General features: G+C 41.3%; 1 protein-coding gene across 2 annotated transcripts in view; it reads right to left on the reverse strand.

Annotated features, from left to right (window-relative positions):
• TPK1 (thiamin pyrophosphokinase 1) overlaps positions 1–20,443 on the reverse strand; it is a 667,330-nt gene that overhangs the window by 320,124 nt on the left and 326,763 nt on the right. For both annotated transcript variants that reach the window (XM_089687337.1, XM_089687330.1), the window contains exon 7: positions 18,512–18,658. In XM_089687337.1, coding sequence (XP_089543463.1) covers positions 18,512–18,658 — 147 coding nt within the window. The remainder of the gene's footprint in view (positions 1–18,511; positions 18,659–20,443) is intronic.

The raw sequence follows: 20,443 nt of genomic DNA on the forward strand, positions 1-20,443 counted from the left end.
TATTTATTTTGTATCAGCTTTCATCTTTTTTTTAGTTGTAATCTTACTGTGTCTATTTATTGAAAATGGAACCTGCGATCAAGTGTACAAAAATATTTCATTATTGCTATCTATTGAATAATAAAACTTGTAATCATGTGTACCAACGATGTTTTGTTTTGTGGGTCTCTAGAACTGCAATGGTGTGACAAAGGGGTCCGGTTGCCATATACATAGACTGCAGCGTTTAATCATTGGTCACCACTCCCAGAAGCAGCACCAGTGAGGAATATGTGATGGCAGCCTTAGGCAAGTAAAAAAAGTTATTTCTTGAATGTAAAAGGTCAAGTCCACCTTTCACAGCATGCTTAATATTTCACCCATATTTAGGGAGTACTATGTAACATGGTGCCTTTACCCTTAGCAATATGTGAAATTGTTAATTTGTTTTGCTTGTCATCCGCTTTTAACCTTAGTACAAAAAAAATAAATTTTATACTTCTAGAATAATCTTACATAAAAGTCAACAAAGAGCTACGCTGAGGCCAAAAGTCACAATAAGCCACAGTTTCCCAGTTACTAAAGTCAGATCACTGAAATACTGATCACAGAATTCTGACTGTTCTGGTAGTTATGATTTAGTGGACTTAGCTTTATTGCATTAAAAGGTACTCATGGTAAAACTCCAGCAAATAAAAAGGCTCATGGCATTAAAGGTTATTCCTCCGTATTTTATAAAATAACTGAAGAGGTTATGATACCCCTTTAATTAAACTGTTTAACACAATGCTGGAGGGTAAAGAATATCTACCTATTGGTATGGAATAGTATATCGAGCGCCTTTCAAAAAAAAGCAAGAAAAAAAAAAGGCCCTACCCAAACAAGCTCATACAGACATATATCATGTTTAAATGTTAACACTCAAATGCTCTCAAAAGTCATTGTAGGTTGACTACCTAACATAATTCCAGACATAATTCACCCAACACAGGCAGGTATTATAAACGGTAGGTCAGCAGTATCAAATAGTAATCAAACAGTTGAAGGGCGGTTTTTGAACGATTTAGAGCAGGCAAAATTACACCTCAATGAAGATCTGGAAATGATAACTCCTGACATTGAAAAGGCCATCGATAATGTACATTTTCAGTGCCTATACAAAGTAATGAATACAATGGGATTTAAAGGTCACATAACGCAAATCCTCTAGAATATGTACAAATTCCCAGCAGTGAAAGTTATTACCCCAGGTCACCTGTCTGGGCCCATTAAACTACAAAAATGCACATCCTAGGGATAGCCTCTACCCACTCAATTCATTACTAGAACCACTCTCCAGATATTTAAACTATACATCCCAGTTACATGGTTTCAGTATGGGAAACATGGGATTGAAACAGAACTTTTTGCTGATGGTATTTACCTCCAACCCATCCCAAGATATACCAGAGATCAAAAATATTTTTATGAAATATAAATCATTTTCTGGGTTATGCATCAATTCTTCCACTCTCGCATATTCATGACAGGTTCTGGGTACAGTCCACTTATTCTACCATAGCCAAACACCTTATATCATGTTCATGGGTGAAGATAAATAAGACATCCATAAATAAATAAATGCTGATCATTGTTAGCACCCATGTCAGTGTTAAATGGTTTAGCTCATCCCTGCAACTGCTACATCTGCAAGAGAGCTTGAAAAACAACATACTTACTGGCCAGATCACCAGGTGAAAATAAAGAAAAGAAAAATAATGCAGCCACTGCATCTAAGAATTGGTAAGCTGCAATATAATCATTGTTTTCTTTAAAATGTTACCAATCTCACAACAGTAAAATCAGTCTGTATATGCAGTAAAGCATGCTTGATATACTCACTGTGAAACCTAAGGGGTAAATCCTCTGTGTTGTGTAAAAAGGCGGTTTGATCTTGAATTCTCTGATCCTCCCTTTCTTCCAGTGTCCCCCTTTTATCTCCTGATAATAAATATGGAGTGGAGACACTCTGCAGTACTCAGCTTGGTGTGTATTGCTAGAGAGGTTTTTTTTTCTTGGGAGAGTGCATGTGATCAGCACAGGGCCAGACAGGGTTCATCCTCCTAACACAGAAAGAAAACTCCTCCTACAAGCTTTAACCAGTGCTCTGCTGGACACTGACAGAAGTCACAAGATTGCTGTAACTGCTGATGAGAAAAGGTATTTAGCAGTTTATATTTACTATAATAATTGCATTTCCATGTAGTGTGTACTGTGGGAGACCAGATAAAGTGAATGCCGGGTTCTGGGTTAAGTAACACTTTAAGGACTCTCCTGTGTATGCCATCTGCTCCTTTGTTCACCTTAAGATTATCTGGTCTCTGTCAGCCATAGGGGTAAATTCAATATTCCCCTTTTTTCATTTCTAAAGACTGAGGAGAAGAACATATATAACACAGTTGCCTTTTCCCTGTCACTAGTGAACAACTTCCACTGATCATCTTTTATGGGCCAATATGTTTTTACCTCACCTTTTTACTATTAATATATTTGAAAACATTTTTTTTAAATTCTCCTCCTCAATGTGTTTTACTTTTGTGCTTTTATATTTGTTTCCCAATGCAATGCATTGAGGATTGCCTTTATTTAGTATGTCAATAAAACACTCCCACTTCTTTTCAGAGTTCTTTGTTTCAAGAGTTTGATCCCATTTAGTAAAGCTGTCTCTTTTTGAAATGCAGTGTTTTTATTCTCTCTGTGTGTCTCCCTTTCCTATAGTTTATGGCAAACATAATTATTCTATGATCACTGTTTCCGAAGTTATCCCCTACTTCCACATCTCCAATCAGCTCTGTGTTGTTTATAATTAGTCGGTTCAGTAGAGTATTATTTCTAATTGAGGCATCCATTTGACTTATGAAATTATCTTGCATTGTGTTCAAGAAATGACAACCCTTATGGAGTGTGCAGTTCCAGCTGCCCAATCAATATTGAGATAATGTATTTTCCCCATGATTATAACATTGCCGTGCCTCCCTGCTATCTCTAACTGTGAAAGGAGATGAGTCTCCTCCTCATCCTGAAGGTTACAGGGCCTATAGCATACCCCCCACAATTAGATTAACATTTGTTTCATTCCTTTGATGCTCCAGCCATGAGGACTCCACCTTGTCACTTGCCCTGTTAGCAATGTCATCCCTCATATTCACTATCAAATCACTGTTAACATACAAGCACACCCCTCCCCTCTTCTGGACAGTCATGTGAGCTGTCAAAGAAAAAATCCCTAACATAGAGGAGAAGTTCTAGTTCTTCCATTTTATTAACCAGACTTCCAGTATTTGTGTAAATTTTAGTTTTGTGCCAGCACACAATATTCATCCTTGCTTACTCCGGTTACAGTAAAATGTATCCAGCCTTTGAGCATCTGGATATTTCAGTTGCTTTATCCTCTGGTTTGAGGCCTTCTATAGAGCTGGTAACCGACTACAAACCTGGTCCCGTTCTCCATGTATCAAAACAAACCACCACTGTTTTTGGTAAATCAATCTACATATTCAGTCTTTTGATTAGTGCACCTATCTGTGTTTTAATGTCCTGAAATAAGGTCTAGGATTGTATCTGCAGTGCTGTGAGAAAAGATAGTCATAGATTATACAATATGATTGAACAATTTCTGCACAATCTCAATTAGAAGAAACATGAGGCTTCACTTCAGGGCCATAGACATAGGCTGTCAGCTTCTTTATATAGCTGTAGGTTGGTTGGAAGTCTGGCGGTGCCCCATCCTAAAAATTATTATACCGCTGCCCAGATTGTGCCTCTAGTCTCTCTCCATGCTACTGCCGAAATGCCAATTTGCTCACTCAATGTTCCTCATTCCTGGTGTTTAATCTTCTCTGGTCTCCACTTAGTTTCCACCCCACAATTTGTGAGCCCTCCATGCTGCATTCCTTGTGGCTGTGAGACTCTTGAACACCTCCCAATTTGTTCTTGCTCATGAAAACCTCTTGGCCTTTGGGTGTTAGCAGAGGCAAGGAGTTATTGTAAACATGTCTATGAACTTCTTATATTGGGTGGCATTAAATCTTTCCAATACGTTCAACATTAGCAACTGCCCGTGGTTGAACATTTCCAATATGTCCAAATTCACCGTCACATTCACAGTCTGCTTAGACATCATGAGGCCCACTGAAGAGCCTAATCTCCTTTGAGAATCGATGCCATAAGTACCCGCACTTGAAAGGTTTAGTTTCTGATTTATATGATTCCCTGACCAATTTGATAAATTCAGGCTCCCTCTCCTATACATCCGAGTGGGCTGCAGACCTTGGCAGAACCCTACACATTGCTACATGGGCTAAAATTTGGTTTGCCTCCTTCAAATGCTCCCAGAACATATTTGCACAGGAAAACACTTATAAGATGTTCTCCCAATGGTATATGACCCCTGATCGTATTACTCTGTTCATTCCCTCTGTGTTTCTGGGGTTGTAGAGAATGCGGGACCCTCCTCCACATCCGGTGGACCTGCCCTAAAGCAATCCATTTTTGGACACGTGTTTATGCTACGATTCGTTCCATTCTTGATGTTACCTCAGCTTGCAGCCCCTGGGAAGCAATGCTACATGAACCTATTCCATCTCTGTCTAAGACTCAGAAGAAATTGGTGGGGTTTGTGTTCCTGGCCGCATGTCAAACTCTTGCCCGGGCATGGAGACAGCCTTTTCAAACAATTACATAAGGGCTGCTTTCCATTAATTCTACTACTGAAACATTGTTTTCTTCTGTTACCATTTCTCACTGGCAAATGCAGACATCTCCAGTTGTAAACCCTTAAATATACCCAGTGAAGTGGCTAGCCTCAGGTGATACACAGAGATAAAACGAGTGAGGAGAGCTCTGAGAGCTGACTGGAGGGAAGGGACACACTTCCCTTCACACATCACATAGGAACAGAGTTGAGGCTGTCAATCATGGCCTGTATGCTGGAGCTCCCTCCTCTGTCACCCCTTTTCCTTAGTGTCAGTAAAACCTGTCAGAAGTGGCTGATGCAGATAGCAGAGGAATGAGACAGCAAACAGAAGTGACACTTCGTGCTCTGGATAGAGATGAGTACACACTATGTAGGGATCAGGGGCGGATTGACAACTCATGGGGCCCCTGGGCAATAGGGGATCATGGGGCCCCTGTGTCCTTGCCCAAGCTCAAAAAAGCCTATGAAAAAGGTACCAGGGGCATCTCATGGGGCCCCCTACTGACCCCGGGCCCTCGGGCAGCGCCTGAGTTTCCAAATGGTCAGTCTGCCCCTGGTAGGGATATACTTGGTTTGTATTTCATGTCGGAGGTGCACAACCACTTTAAAGTGGTTGTAAAAGTAAAAGGTTTTTTCTTACCTGAATGCATTAAGGTGAACATCTTTTTAAGTGCAGCTCCCCCTGCAGCCCCCCCTAAATACTCACGCGATCCTGATCTAAGTCCAACATTGTGCACGTCTGCAGCAGCTCCTCACCCGTCTTTCACAGGCTTGACTGCTTGAGGCTCCTGCTGCTGTCAGTCAAAATCAATGAATCGAGAGCAGGGCAGGGCCAAGCCAAGCTATGTAGCAGCTAATCTTGGGAGCGAGCCTGCACGTATGTCCACCACACGTATGTCTAATAGTGGGCACTTGGTGGGGGGAGGGAGCCAGGAGCGGCGGTGAGTGACCCGAAAAGAGGAGGTTCAGAGATGCCATTGCACAGAGCAGGTAAGTATTGGTTATTTTAGTAAAAAAAAACCTTAAGCTTTAGTATCACTTTAAAGCACGGGGACTGGATATACTATTACAGATGCCACGAGCTGGAGCTCACCGGGCCCGCTGGAGCTCACCAGCAGCTCCACACATCCCGCCCTGTCAGCCACCTAAGCACCTGCCCATACCATCCTCCATTCCACATGTGTCCACTATTCCATGCCTACATCCATTCCCTCCCTCCTTCACATTCTCCTTCCCCTTCCTGTTTCCGCCCTTTGGGAGTGTACCCCCTTCCATTATCACCAGCTTCCAGTCCATATAAAAGAGGGGTTTCAGGTTGTGCACACACACAAAACGCGTCAGAAACCTGCTCTCCAGAGGCTTTGAGACTCCCACCAAACCATCCACAGGGGTTCCTGTACCATACTGCTATCTTGTGTGACATGCTTCCCGCGTTTATCTGATTTTACACCATTTTATTTTTGTGAGTATTCATTTTTTATTAATAAATCCTATTTTTAAGGTAATGCACTAGGCCTGTGCGCCTTCAATTTTGTCTTTTATGTACAATCACTTTAAGGCTCATTCAGATGGGCAATGTGGGGGGGATAAGCTGCTGTCCATTCATGTTCACAGGCAAATTGGCCGATTAGCTGTGGCTAAAAATTGTCTGCATCCAGGACCTTACTGTTGATTTTGTTTCTAGTTTTTGGGGATCATAGGAGTATCACTTTCCCTGAGAGTACTGCAGTTGTCATTATCATAGCAATACTGATTTATCCCTAAGTGCTTGAACCTCCACACCTTACATTATTATTGACAGATCCAGTCTCTGTCCTCCCCAGCAGCTCTCTGACATCCAGATACCCATTAACACAGGGAGCATAACGCATGAGAAGAAGCCACCTCTGACTGAGCTGCTTGCTGAGTGCCTCTCTTCCTCTTGTCTCTGGTTCACCCAATTCTTTCCATGGCTGCCTGCCTTTTATTTTTACCATTTTTGGCACCTAAATGATTTTGTGCTTAGTGTGGTAATCAGAGTACAAAGTGGTTTCTAGATGTCAGGCACAGGCACCCTCAGTGATAGGGGAAGCTGGCAGTTACAAATAGCTGTACAGAATATTTCAGCTGCTGCAGCACCTCTTGGATACATAAGCTAATACTAAACAGTATACTCACTTATTTCCTCCAATATTGGGATCTAACGCTAAATATTCCATTTGCTTGTTTTATTATATCTTTCCTTCAGCTACAAGTGTGGTCTTGGCCTTGTCAGATAATGCTGTAGCGGAAATATATAAAGGGGTTGACTAGGTGCTTTTTGGCTTAGTATTGGCCTATAAGTCATACTATTATCTTTGTGGCACGCAATATGATGTCACATAAATCTCCAAATAAAAAACAATAGCTGGGCTTACTGAGCCTGGAATCAGCTCTAAAGACACACTTACGACCATGGAAAAAGCAGACTAAATTTCATCCTACATTTCATTTCATAACATGAGTGCTCTACATCCAGTGTGCTGTTAAGCGGCTGGGATTTTACTTTTATATCAATCATCTATTATATTAATGTAGTCGTGAAATCACTGTGTTGCATTTCATATAAATAATGAGTCTAAAATTCTTAGTGTCTACAGTTCTCATCGATCATGGTGTCTGTGTGTGAACTACTGAATGGTGGTGCCAGTGTACCAGCCTTAGGTATCTATGGCTCATTACTTCCTCAGCCCAAGGTACAAGGTTAACTTTCAAAGAAATAGCTTTCTGCATTGAAGATTTATTATTGTTGGTTGCGTCGGTTACTTTTCAGATGCTTGGCAATGCCTTGTGCTCTTTTAAATGCCAAGTGTGTAATCAAAATTTAAGGTGCCCTTGTTAATCGACACATTTGTCAAGAAAACAAAAGTGAACCTATAATTAAATAGAACTTTACCAAATGTAGCATTATAACATTGTTCTAGCTTCATTTTGCTTTCTGGGGGTTAGTTTACTAAATGCAGATAGGTTTTTCACTTTAAAAGGGAAGTCACACTTTGCAAGAGGATTTGCCCGAAAGCTTAATGTGGTGAAATTTAATTTTGCAAATAATACACAAATAATGTGTATGAAATATTAAAACAGAATTTTTATTTGCATATGATTGGATGATGGAAGTCAGTAGGACTTCACCTCATTCACTAAGCTCTGGGGAAAATTCCCTGCGAAAGCCCTTGTTAAGTGAACAGCTGATATGTTTTTAGTAGAAAAACTCCTTTGTCTCCAATTTAAAGCAAACCAGTTCTTTGACAAACTACAGCCATCCAGGTTAAAATACACACAAAGATACAAAACTGAGGGAGACGTAATAAATATTTATGGAAGAAATTAAAGAAATTAAATTAAAGAAAAATTAATGTAAGTTAACTGCTTCTGTATGTCCTTGGGAAGGGTGATAATGCCCCTTTGTTAAATTTGAAGTGATCAGTTCTGTGTTCTGCCATGTCTGTGATAGGAAGCACAGAGAGCAGAGACCTGGAACTACACACTGATATTTCTGCCTGTCCCTGCCCTCTGCTCAGCTCAGAGTGGTAGAGAGGAGGAGGGTTGCTTACCATTTATGCTCTGCTTATGTAGTGTAATCACTGCATGAACAGAGAAAGAGATGTAAGTTGTCTGTCTACTGGCAGCTCATATCCCATACTACAGGTCAGACCTGGCAGGAAATCTGCATCAGTTTTCTATATATTGTATTCAATCTGTTAATTAGGGGCAGATCTGTGCTAGATTTTATTTCACTCTGAAATAGAAACTGGCATGGGTGTTGCAGATCTATTTGCTTAGTTAATGTGACACACAACATTCCTGATATTTTAATGGTGCAAGAAGCTTAGTTAAAGGATAAGTTCATCTTGTAGAAAAAATAATAAACGTACATTTTTTTTCAGGTAAAAAAATGCACTTTCATTATTTTTGTCTGCAAGAGCCTGGAAAGCATTGCACCAGCGATCAGTAGATCGCTGATACCGTGCAGGTCTCCTGCAGACCTGTCAGAATATCTGCTAGCCATACGGGATGTAAGAGCAAGCAGATATTCTGAAAAGAAGCTTCAATGAACTACTACGGCGCTCCACAGCGCAGTGGTAGTTCATTGAAAACTACAAACCCACAGCCGCTAATGCTGTTGGAACTTGCAATTCATTCATTCATGGAAGTCCGCACTGTTTTCAAATTTGACATATTATATAGGGAGACTTCTCCCCGGATTATCTGTCAGAGGGCAGTGGCTGCGGCTATGGGAACAGGTTACATGTTCCCAAAGATGAACTTATCCTTTACTTCCCCAGATTGTTTACAAAAATCTGAAAATGAAAGTAAAATCAAATCCATTTAGAATTATTTTTCTTTGCAGGTATTAAAGTAGTACAAAAGCATGTAATGCCAAACACCCACATTCCACATTCGCCTGTACATATTGGCGCAAGCAGAATTATCACAAATCCTGACAGTGCGCATGAAAGGATGGATCCATATGGTATTGTAGGGGAAATGAGTTAATCTAATAGCAGAAAAAGAGGCCAGCAATTAGGGGACAATAAAGAACTGCAGGAAAGGCAACATTTGACACAGGAAGAGGAGGCATACTGGGTAAGCCTACTGATCAGCCGCTGAACTTGATTGACAAAAAAACTTAAAGCTTTACTAAACTCAGGATCCTGCATTCACTATATCTGGTCTCCCCCACAGTACAAAGAACATGGAAATGCAATTATTTTAGTAAATATAAACTGATAAATACCTTTTCTCATCAGCAGTTAGAGCAGTCTTGTGACTTCTATCAGTGTCCAACAGAGCACTGGTTAAAGCTTGTAGGAGGAGTTTTCATACTCCCCTGATTGTCTTATGAGGCTGCATAACCCCTGACCCTCTGTCTGGACAGTGCTGATTGGCCCTGTGCTGATCACATGCACTCTCCCAGGAAAAAAAAAACCTCTATAGCAATACGCACCAAACTTCACATGTGCAGAGTGACTCCATATGACATGTCTTATCAGGAGAAAAGAGGGGGACACTGGAAGAAGGCAAGGATCAGAGAAGTCAGGATCAAACAGTGTTTTTACACAATGCAGAGGATTAACTGCTTAGGTTCCACAGTGAGTAATACAAGCATGCTTTACTGCTTCTACAGACTGATTTTACTGTTGTGGGTTTAGTAACACTTTAAATGATGAAATTGTAATAATTCTAATAATAAGTATATATAATCTTACTTTTTCATGCACTGAAATCCATGCCAATTCCGGTATGTGCACCCATGTCTTAACCGCAGGTGCATGCCCCTTGCAAGTGACATAATAAGCCTTCCTAGCATTACATGCCCCATGACACCATGTGTTGCTTCTGTAGAGCACAGGCATGCGTAGGGGTCCTAAAGGAAAGATTATAGTTTAGCGTGCAGGCATGCTGTGTGTCTGCATGGTAGCTCATAGTTAACAGGAAAACATAGCCTAGGCTGACAATGCTGCTGCATAGACAAACAAAACATAAGTGTTGTTACCTTAAGGGAGGAAGTCCCTTACAGGTAGTATCAATGGGTATCGATGTTCCAGAAAACAACTTAGCTCAGTCCTGGCGTACCTTTAACAGGGTCTTGATACCAAGGGGTTGAAAGGATCAGTCAATCATGTGACCACTGTATATGTGTTATGTAGTCAGCAAAAGGTTAAGGCGGAGCTCCATCCAAAAGGGGAAGTTCCGCTTTAAGGACTTGTCAAAGCTGTCAAAGCCAGGTGCCCACAGTTAAAGAGGAGCTCCACCCAAACGTTACGCTTTAAGGATTGCTCTCCTCTGCTCCCCGTTAAGGATTGGCACCTTTGGGGAGTGGGTACCTGAAATTGACAGGTACCTGCTCCCACGTCCGCTGCAGAAGTGGAAATTGCCCCCCCCCCTCCCTCCCTGGAGGTCTTCTGGGACCTCCCGTGACAGGTCCCAGAAGACTACGGGACTATTCACAAAGTGCAGCGCTACTTGCGCATGCACAATAAACACCCGGCTCTCCGGGTGCCCACACTGAAGATGCCGGTGCCAGGAACACAGGGCGCCGGGAACACAGGGTGGCCGGTGAAACTGGCTGGGGGGGGGGGGGGCAGATAAGTGTCCATTTTTTAAAAGTCAGCATCTACAGTTTTTGTAGCTGCAGACTTATTTTTTCACTGAACTCTGCTTTAAGATGCCGGTGCCTTGGACAGAGGATGGCCGATGAACTTGGCTGTGGTGAGCAGACCACTGGATTGAGGGACAAGTGAGTGGCTGTTTTTTTAAAAGTCAGCAGCTACGAAACTGGAGTTCCGCTTTAAGGAAGGAAAAGCTACCAGGAATGAATTTTTTCAGTCATTTACATACAAACACACTCCAAAGACATGCTGGTAGGTTACTTGGATCCTGTCTAAATTGGCCCTAATATGTGTATGTATGAATGTAAGTTTGGTACCTTAGATTGTACACCCCTTGAGGGTTAGGGACTGATGTGAATGTACAATATATATGTGTAAAGCGCTGCGTAAATTGACAGTGTTATATAAGTACCTGAAATAAATAAATACATACCGTATTTGCCGGCGTATAAGACGACTTTTTAACCCATGAAAATCTTCTGAAAAGTCGGGGGTCGTCTTATACGCCGGTATACGGCGAGCCGGTGTCAGGGCGGCACTTTTTCGAGGGGCGGCGCGGTGGCGGAAGGGACACTAAGTACAGGGGCGGGCAGGGGGCTGCTGTACCTTACCTGGCTCCAGTCCCGGTCCCACGACGATCCGGTTCAGGAAGCGCGGCTGCTCCTTCTTTCAGTTCGGCCGCTCGATGGTTGCGCGGCCACTCGGCTCCGCCTCCTCACCGGTGATTGGGCGCCAGCACTGGAAAGGCACACAGGCGACCAATCACCGGCGAGGAGGCGGAGCCGAGCGGCCCCACGAAAATCGAGTGAGGGAGCGGAAAGTAAGTGTCTAGCAGCACCATGCTGTGACACTCTTGGCACTATTCCTCTCCCCCACTGACACTAACGATGGGGCACTGTTCCTCCCCCACTGACACCAACGATGAGGCACTGTTCCTCCCCCACTGACACCAACGATGAGGCACTGTTCCTCCCCCACTGACACCAACGATGAGGCACTGTTCCTCCCCCACTGACACCAACGATGAGGCACTATTCCTCCCCCACTGACACCAACGATGGGGCACTATTCCTCCTGCCCAATGACGCCAATGATGGGGCACTATTCCTCCCCCACTCACACCAACGATGAGGCACTATTCCTCCCCCCACTGACACCAACGATGAGGCACTATTCCTCCTCCAAACTGACACCAACGATGAGGCACTTTTCCTCCCCCACTGACACCAACGATGGGGCACTATTCCTCCTCCCCACTGACACCAATGATGGGGCACTATTCTCCCCACTGATACCACTGATGGGACACTATTCCTCCCACTGATACCAACGATGGGGCACTATTCCTTCCACTGATACCAATGATGGGGCGCTATTCCTCCCACTGACACCAATGATGGGGCGCAATTCCTGCCACTGATACCAATGATGGGGCGCTATTCCTCCCACTGACACCAATGATGGGGCGCTATTCCTCCCACTGACACCAATGATGGAGCACTATTCCTCCCACTGACACCAATGATGGGGCACGATTCTTCCCACTGACACCAATGATGGGGCACTATTCCTCCCACTGACTAATGATGGGGCACTATTCCTCCCACTGACACTAATGATGGGACACTATTCCTCACACACTGACACTAATGATGGGGCACCATCATTGGTGTCAGTGGGAGGAATAGTGTCCCATCATTGGTATCAGTGGGAGGAATAGTGCCCCATCATTGGTGTCAGTGGATGAAATAGTGCCCCATCATTGGTGTCAGTGGGAGGAGTAGTGCCTCATCATTGGTATCAGTGGGAGGAATAGTGCCCCATCATTGGTGTCAGAGCGAGGAATCGTGCCCCATCATTGGTGTCAGTGGGAGGAATAGCACCCCATCATTGGAATACCATACTGAAATAGCATACCATATTGAAGTCAAATCTGATGTTTTTTCCTTTTTATTTGGTGTGTGTTGGAAGAGGGGTAGTCTTATACGGCGAGTATAGCTCAAACCCTATATTTTAACAGGAAAAGTAGGGGGTCGTCTTATACGCCCAGTCGTCTTATACGCCGGCAAATACGGTAAATAAACACACATCTCTATGCAAGTTTTACATTACAGCAGGTCCCGACAAAATAGCACAATCAATTATAGAAAGATATCTCACTGACTGTCATTCTCAGTGATAGATCTACAGGTGTATAGTCTACCTACTGGGGTATAAATTTGCTAACCTGCAAAGCCAGTAGTAATAATGTCACACTATACTTGTCTCATTACTGCTGAATATCATCCTACAGTATTTCTAGTACAATTACAGCTGAAAAATTTCACCAAGCTGCCGTCTTATGGGAATAAATGGCACATAATGTAAAATCCCCTGGGCTTTACTAAATTCTCTTTAATCTTTGGACTGGTTGATCGTCTCTTCGTTCTCTACTTTTTAAATATTTTTTATAAAACATTTTACAGTACACGTTATTTTAAACATTCTCTTTTCTAAACAGCTCTTGGTAGTAATAAAAAAGCTAAAACGTTCATTTTAAGTTGCGTATTTGTTTTGTGCACATAGTCATCCATATCCAAATGTGTGTTTTTGTGTTATAGCAGTTTAATCTTTATACATTCTAGCTGAGTGCTCACAGAAAAATATTTACATCTCACAAATATTGTCCACAGACTCAGTTTACAAAACTAAGCTTCCATGAAATAAATGAGGCACTATAATGGGATATATTCTGAATTCTCAGATGTTTTCCATTTGAAGATGTATTTCTATGGATGAGATCTGAGCACTGGTAGAAAATACTTTTTGGAAACTTTATACAGTTCAGAATTATTATAATTAACACCTATATTTAATATTTAATCTGCTGCCTACCATCCTAATAGTTCGCATGTAAGTAGTAAGCACATTCTCAGCACCGTAAATTGTTTCCAAACGGATGCATATAAGGGGCATATAAGGGGCCACTCAGCTTTAAATCCCACCTTACAAGAAGTCGCATATATGCGCAAGGTTAGTCTAAAGAGGTTAAAGCAGAAGTATTTTGTTTATAAAAAAAATAAACATCCATACTCGCCTCTGTGCTGCAACTGTCCTACGTCGAGTGAACTAAATGATCACATGACTGTTGATCGCTCAGTTTTCCATCTACTCAGAGCAGAGAGTGGTGATTGTCAGCTCACTGGAGCTCTGGGCTAGAGATGGGCAGGCTCAGCTGGCTTCAGTCATGCACTAAGAACTGGAGCCAACTGTCATTCAGCAAGCAGGGTGGATCACAACAATATCATCTGGATCCTTCCTGAGCCTGGAGCAGCTCTGCCACATCAACTGGCAGTGGGCAATAGCTTGCTATAAGTTGACTAAGGGTCACAGCAGAGAAAAAAGCAAGTGCATTTCTGTGACCCACAAGGGAAGCGAGGCCAAAAAAGGTTTGGGTATACTTCTATTTCAATAGGGGGTAAGTTTTATTTTTTTTTTGGGGGGGGAGGGTAGTACAATCATGGCTCAACTGCCTATTTTTACCATCCCTCCATCTGCAAGGGTGAACTTAAATTCAGTCAAATTGTGATTCATGTATGGCTGTTCCCATTCCTAAGAAGTCAATCCATCAGTCAACTTTTCATGATTGGGATTTTTGGTATATTTTCACTTGATCAGCACATGCAACCAACCAGCTGCAGTGCTGATCAGTATATTTTGACTGTGGGGGAGTAACACAGTCAGAACACAATGGCACAGAGGAGAGGATTTCCTCATCTGCCTCAAATGTGTAGATCTGTAAATCTGTTCTTTTTTTTCCCATTTAGCCAGGTGGCTGAATTAAAAAAAAAACAAAACAAAACAAAAAAAAAAACGAAACCATGTGTGGTCCAGCTTTAGCCTAAGTCACACAGGGCCTTCCAGCCAGATTGTAAGCTCCAAGGAGCAGGGCCCTCCTATCCCTCTTGTATTGAACTGTATTGTTGCTGTATTGTCTCCCGTTATATTGTAAAGCGCTGAGCAAACTGTCGGCGCTATATGAATCCTGTATAATAATACTACTAATAATAATAATAACTAAGCAGTGTGTTTACATTTTTTTTTCTGCAGAAGCTGCTCCCAAACACCACTGCAGTCAGATAACAATGTATGTCAAATGAAAGCAATGCTATCTTCTATTTTGGATAGGGTACAGTTAAGGCCCCTGTCAGGATTTTTTTTTCAGGTCCCCATTGGATTTCCCTACCTTCTGTTCCTGTGAAAACTCAAAAATGTTTAATTTCTATTCACTTTCTCTACCAGAGACAGTGGTTGCCAGTATAAATAAAGAGGGTGAATCCCCCGAGGGAAGTAATAGAGATCAATAAAAAGCTGACAGTGGCTCATACTTTCATACTGTATGACATCCGAAACCTAAAAAAAAAGTTTGAGCTTTACATATGGTGATAACAGACTGCCCATTTATCCCAATAAAATGTCTGTGTGTCTTCTTCAAGTGGTGAAACATGTCAGAGCTGATATTTTACTTACAGCGGGTGACCCTGATCAATCTGGGTGATGCACAGGTGAAACCTAGAAGACTCCATTGTCTGAGGATGCTAAGATCCCCAAACACCAGAGAAACCAATATCTGCAGTTTTGAACACTTCATGGGCATTTAATACAGGGCATATTACATGATAGACTCTATTGCCTGCAGTGGATTTTCCACATCTGGTGGATTGCATATATGTTGTACATGGCAAGAGATTGCATCCTTTAAGGTTTAAAAGTGAACTTTATTGTTCGGATCAACATGCTTGTACCAGCTAAGGGTGCCTGGGACATTATATAATATTCAAGTGTATTTTTCCTCCGGGAAGCCACAAGTGTTGCATGCTGCTGCTCGTAGAAATCAATGGCTGTGCATAGGTATATGTCGGTGCTTGCATAAACATACATTCATGTTATACAGAAAAAGGCCTATGAAAAAAACTTATTTTTTTCCATAAACTGTTTATGTGTAACATGAATGTAAGTAAAAATGTCTTTTATCACTGTTTGATGGGTATAATAAACGTAGTTTTGAGATGATACTAATATATTAATATTATTATAAAATATATTATAAAGTTCATCCATACTCCCGTTCACGAATTTCACAAAACGCGTAGAGAAAACACAGTTTTTATGATATATACGGAATTGAACCTATACATTCAAGTATGATAAAAGGAGGGACTGTAGGCTGAAGCTGTATTTACTATTCTCTGTGCGTGTTGCAACATATGGCTTATGAGATTTTATCTATGTATGTATAGCTAACATTTTAAATGTTTCTAAAAAAAAAAATGTATATTTTCTCATTGAAATTGACTTTTTGGATTTGTATCTGGCACTAGAACAGTCCCAAATATCTATATTTGGAATATAACTTTTATTACAAATTAAATGTGTACAGTCCAATTTAGTGTGTGTTAGTCTGCTCTACAGAGGAGCATTGTTAAGACAGGAGGGGGAGTAAAGCACATCACATCCTCTCTGTAGCAATTTACCTTCTGTAAGTTTGGGGGGAGGGGGTGGAACTTACAGGTGGGGGAATTGTTTATGTGTGGGGGGGGATTGGGTGGCAGGCTAACAATTATTTGTGCATGGGATAAGAGGTTTGTGGAGGAGGGGCAGTGGGGGGGGGGCTATTTGTAATGGAAAATATAATTTGGGAAGGGGGGTACTTGTTCTAAGAGGAGGAATGGGGATGTTATGTGCTAGGAAGGGGGATTGTGGGGATTTGTGCTAGGAGGAGGTGGGGGGATTTTGGCTAAGAGGGAGAATTGGGGGGATTTGACCCCCTGTACTCTGCTGACCCCTGTTCTCCATCCTGCTAACCCCTGTCTCCCATCCTGCTTACCCCTGACCTTTGCATTGCCTCTGTGCAATGTCCTACAAACTATTGACCCTATCCTCTGCTCTGCTGATCATCTGTACACCACCCTACTGCCTCCTATACACTGCGCTGCTGATTCTGCCCTGTTTCACCATCAAAATCAGATATAGCCAAAATAAGACTCTCTTCTCATCAGTACCGCTGCTTAAACCCCAAACCATGGCTTTTGGCTTTCAATTGGTCCCTCAGACTGTCTCACCCAGTTCTCCTGGCTCCCTGGGTTCCTCAGGCTCTCAGCTTTTAGTTACAGCACCCTACTGCACAGTCCCACACCTTGGTCTTTCAATATGGGGATCTCCTGGCACCCATCTGAACCCTCCTGTCTCCTAACTTGAGAACTCCATGTTTTTGGGTGGCATACACCTGTCCCCTCAACAGAGCAGACCTGACTACTGGATAGCGCATACATGTCTCCTAACAGGAGGTCTGGACTATGCCAAGATCTATCACTAAAAGGGCTGTGCACATGTGGATACTAACCCTGCTGGTCTTTAACAAGACCTGGACACCATGTTGGAAATTTCTTCCCTCCTGAAGCACTTTTAAAACTCCAAACTATGGAGCTCAATCTGGTAATACAAAATTCAGGAAAAGGCTGTTAAAGCAGTTTTCTCCACTCATAATCAAAACTCTGGGGTCCTGCATTCTGCATACATGCAAACCCTGTGTACTTTCTACGCCCATTTTCATAGTAGCAAGGCCACTGTCACATAGAATGTCTTTCAGGAAATATACCAGATAACTATCTCCCCCCCTCAAAAATATTTGGTATCTCTAGGTTTGAAATCCTGAATGAACAGTACTTGGATAGACAATTCATTGAAAGTATATTTTTTGGATAAGACAGTTAGCTTGATTTTGAGTATTGATGGAAAGGAAAAACAATATGTAAGCATTATCAGGGTCCTGCTGAATATTTTCTCTCTTTCTTTCTTTATTTACAGGCATTTTTCTGTATTTTTTTCTTGTGATGTTTGTCATGATGTTTGTCATTTAAAAACAGTGTGATCTAAGGCCTTCATTTGTAATTACTCCATACAAACTTCTATGGGATAAGCTAGTGCTGTGTGGATATTTTCATTTTACTGTGTGGATTATAAAAAGAGGTGCTTTTACATTCTATTAAGTAACAAAAAGCTGTCAGGAACTAAGACACTCATGCTATTCAAAAAAAAAAATAGAAAAAAAAACAGTAACACAAAATCTGTGTGTCTTCTTCAAACCAGGTACTGCTTATTGTTTTTTCTGAGTGGGCTTAATAAACAAGAATAAAGTATAAGTATTGAAAGTACACTTATCATGTAATACTTTAATACAACACAGAATTACTGTCTATGTGCATCTGTCTTAAAGGTGGTGGTTAATCAAAGGTGACACAACGGTCAATGAAGGAACTACTTTTCCCTGACCTCCAAACATTTTCATTTTGTTCCAAATCAATAGCTGGTCAGAACTATCAACTACTCAACCAACTGAGCCTGTGCTAGCCTGCATATCATTTTGATTTGGCTTGTGATTATCTCGGAGGTTATCAAGTTTTGTTTCATAAACACTTTGGTCAGTACTTCATAATGTTTCTTGTTTAGTTGTGTTAGCTTTTTTCAACATAAAACTTTTTAAGAATGTTGGTTGTGCATTACATAGTTAATGATCCTTCCATGACAGGAATAAGACATGAATGTCATATAAATCATCACATATCCACTGTATGGCAAATAAACTTATAACAATGATTGTCAGGAGAGCTGACAGTTTTGTACTTACAGGCTGCAGAAGATAGATAAGAGATGAATCCTGAATCACTAATACTGGGATGGAGGTGATTTTGACAGCATGATAGAGTGTCTCCACTGAAGCCATAATCTGGTCAAAACGTCCCCCAAGTCCGCCCAGAACAACAATGACATCCACCTTAATAAAGAATATAAAAGTGTGTGAATACACAAGACAAAGATAAATTTGGAAATAACCAAGAACATATCGGAAACAACCATCACAGCTTGACATTTGTTTATTTGATGACTTATTCAAGAAAGCATAAAGAAAGAACGTGTTTCCATGGAATGCACAGCAGGAAGAAAGGAAATAAACAAATTTGACATTAGAAAAGTAAAAAGTTTATACCAGTGTAAGTTTATAGTGCTGTATATACCAACAGATATTGTTATATTAGTATTACACATAAACAAAATATACGCTGGTAATTGCTGTGGAAAAGTTCAGGGAAAATTAATAATTTTATATAAAGCTGGAGAAATTCCCTCAGTTTGAACTTAGGTCATACCAGGTACACCCTTCAAAAAAAGTACTTTGGGTATACATGGTATGACCCATTCCTTCACCACCACTACTGAGCTGTCAAAACAGAGCCTGTGACCACTGATGCAGGCTGTCTGTACATACACTGTAACAATATGATTGTTACAGCATACTAAAACTCAAAGAAAATGTAAACCCAACATTTCATATTCCTAATATGTGTCTGCTGTACCACGTACGTGTTTGAAAAAGTATCCTGTTCTCATTGTATTGCTTTCTTTGTGTGAAATCCCTGGTGTTCTTGCCAGTACCTCTGCTTCCCTATGAAAAGCTGAGTACACTAGGCATGAAAAAACAGTGTGGTCAGTTCTCTAGCTGTGCTGGGAATTCAGCCTGCTCTTTTCCAATTATCAGATTTGTCCTGATACCCCCCTGCACAGCCTTTCACTGGGAAGATTAGTATTCTGCTGTTTCTCCTCCCCCTGTTTTCTATGCAGCTGAAAACCGAGGGAATGTGATAACTTATAAAAAAAAAAAAGTACATACAGTATATAAAGACACAGATGTTTTGCCTTTCAAGTATATGCGGATTTACATATACTATAATTACTAATAAGTAGCATGGTACTATATTTAGAGATTAAAATATAAAATTTACTACGGCATTATACAAAAAATAGAAAATGTTTATCTCTTCACAATACCTAGTAAATGTGCTGGGTGACAAGCTTTCAAAAATACCCAGAAGTCTGGATCTACTAATGAGAAACTCCAAACCATCTCTCTAGTAAAATTACATTTCCACTGCCTTGTGATTCAACCGACTTAAAAAAAAAAAAAAGAATGCTTTTCTGTGGTCTATATTTCATCTGGTTCAATATGAGTACGTCATACCCACCACCAACCTGGATCTTTGCATAACCCCCCTAGGCCATGGGCTAGAGCTACAGGGCTGCCAGCTGACTATAAATAATGTTAGTAACTGCCAGCAGAAAATTCATAAAAACATTTCTAGACTAAATGACCTGACTTCACATTTATACTGGCTGCGTCTCCATTGCTGTGTAGGCACAGTTTCTACATTTTTGCTGGTGTAATAGATTATCTGCTCTGGGTCCCAGTGCTGGGAAAAGGTCATACAGTACATAGTGAAAAGATGTCAAACTGTGCCCCCAGTCACTCAGTTTATTAACCACTTGCCCTCCTGAGGATTTACCCCCCACCCTGACCAGGCCATTTTTTGCGTTACGGAGCTGCGTTTCTTTAACCGACGATTGCGCGGTCATGCAATGCTGCACCCAAATTAAATTTACTTCCTTTTTCCCACAAATTGAACTTTTTTTGGTGGTATTTGATCACCTGTATGTTTTTAATTGTTTGCGCTATAAAAAAATAGGCTGATCGTTTTGAGAAAAAAAACTAAATTTTTTTACTTTT

This window comes from Staurois parvus, unplaced genomic scaffold, assembly GCF_062004578.1.
Source record: "Staurois parvus isolate SC_StPar_1 unplaced genomic scaffold, SC_StPar_1.0 ptg000020l, whole genome shotgun sequence".
In the NCBI taxonomy this organism is placed as follows: Eukaryota; Metazoa; Chordata; class Amphibia; order Anura; family Ranidae; genus Staurois; species Staurois parvus.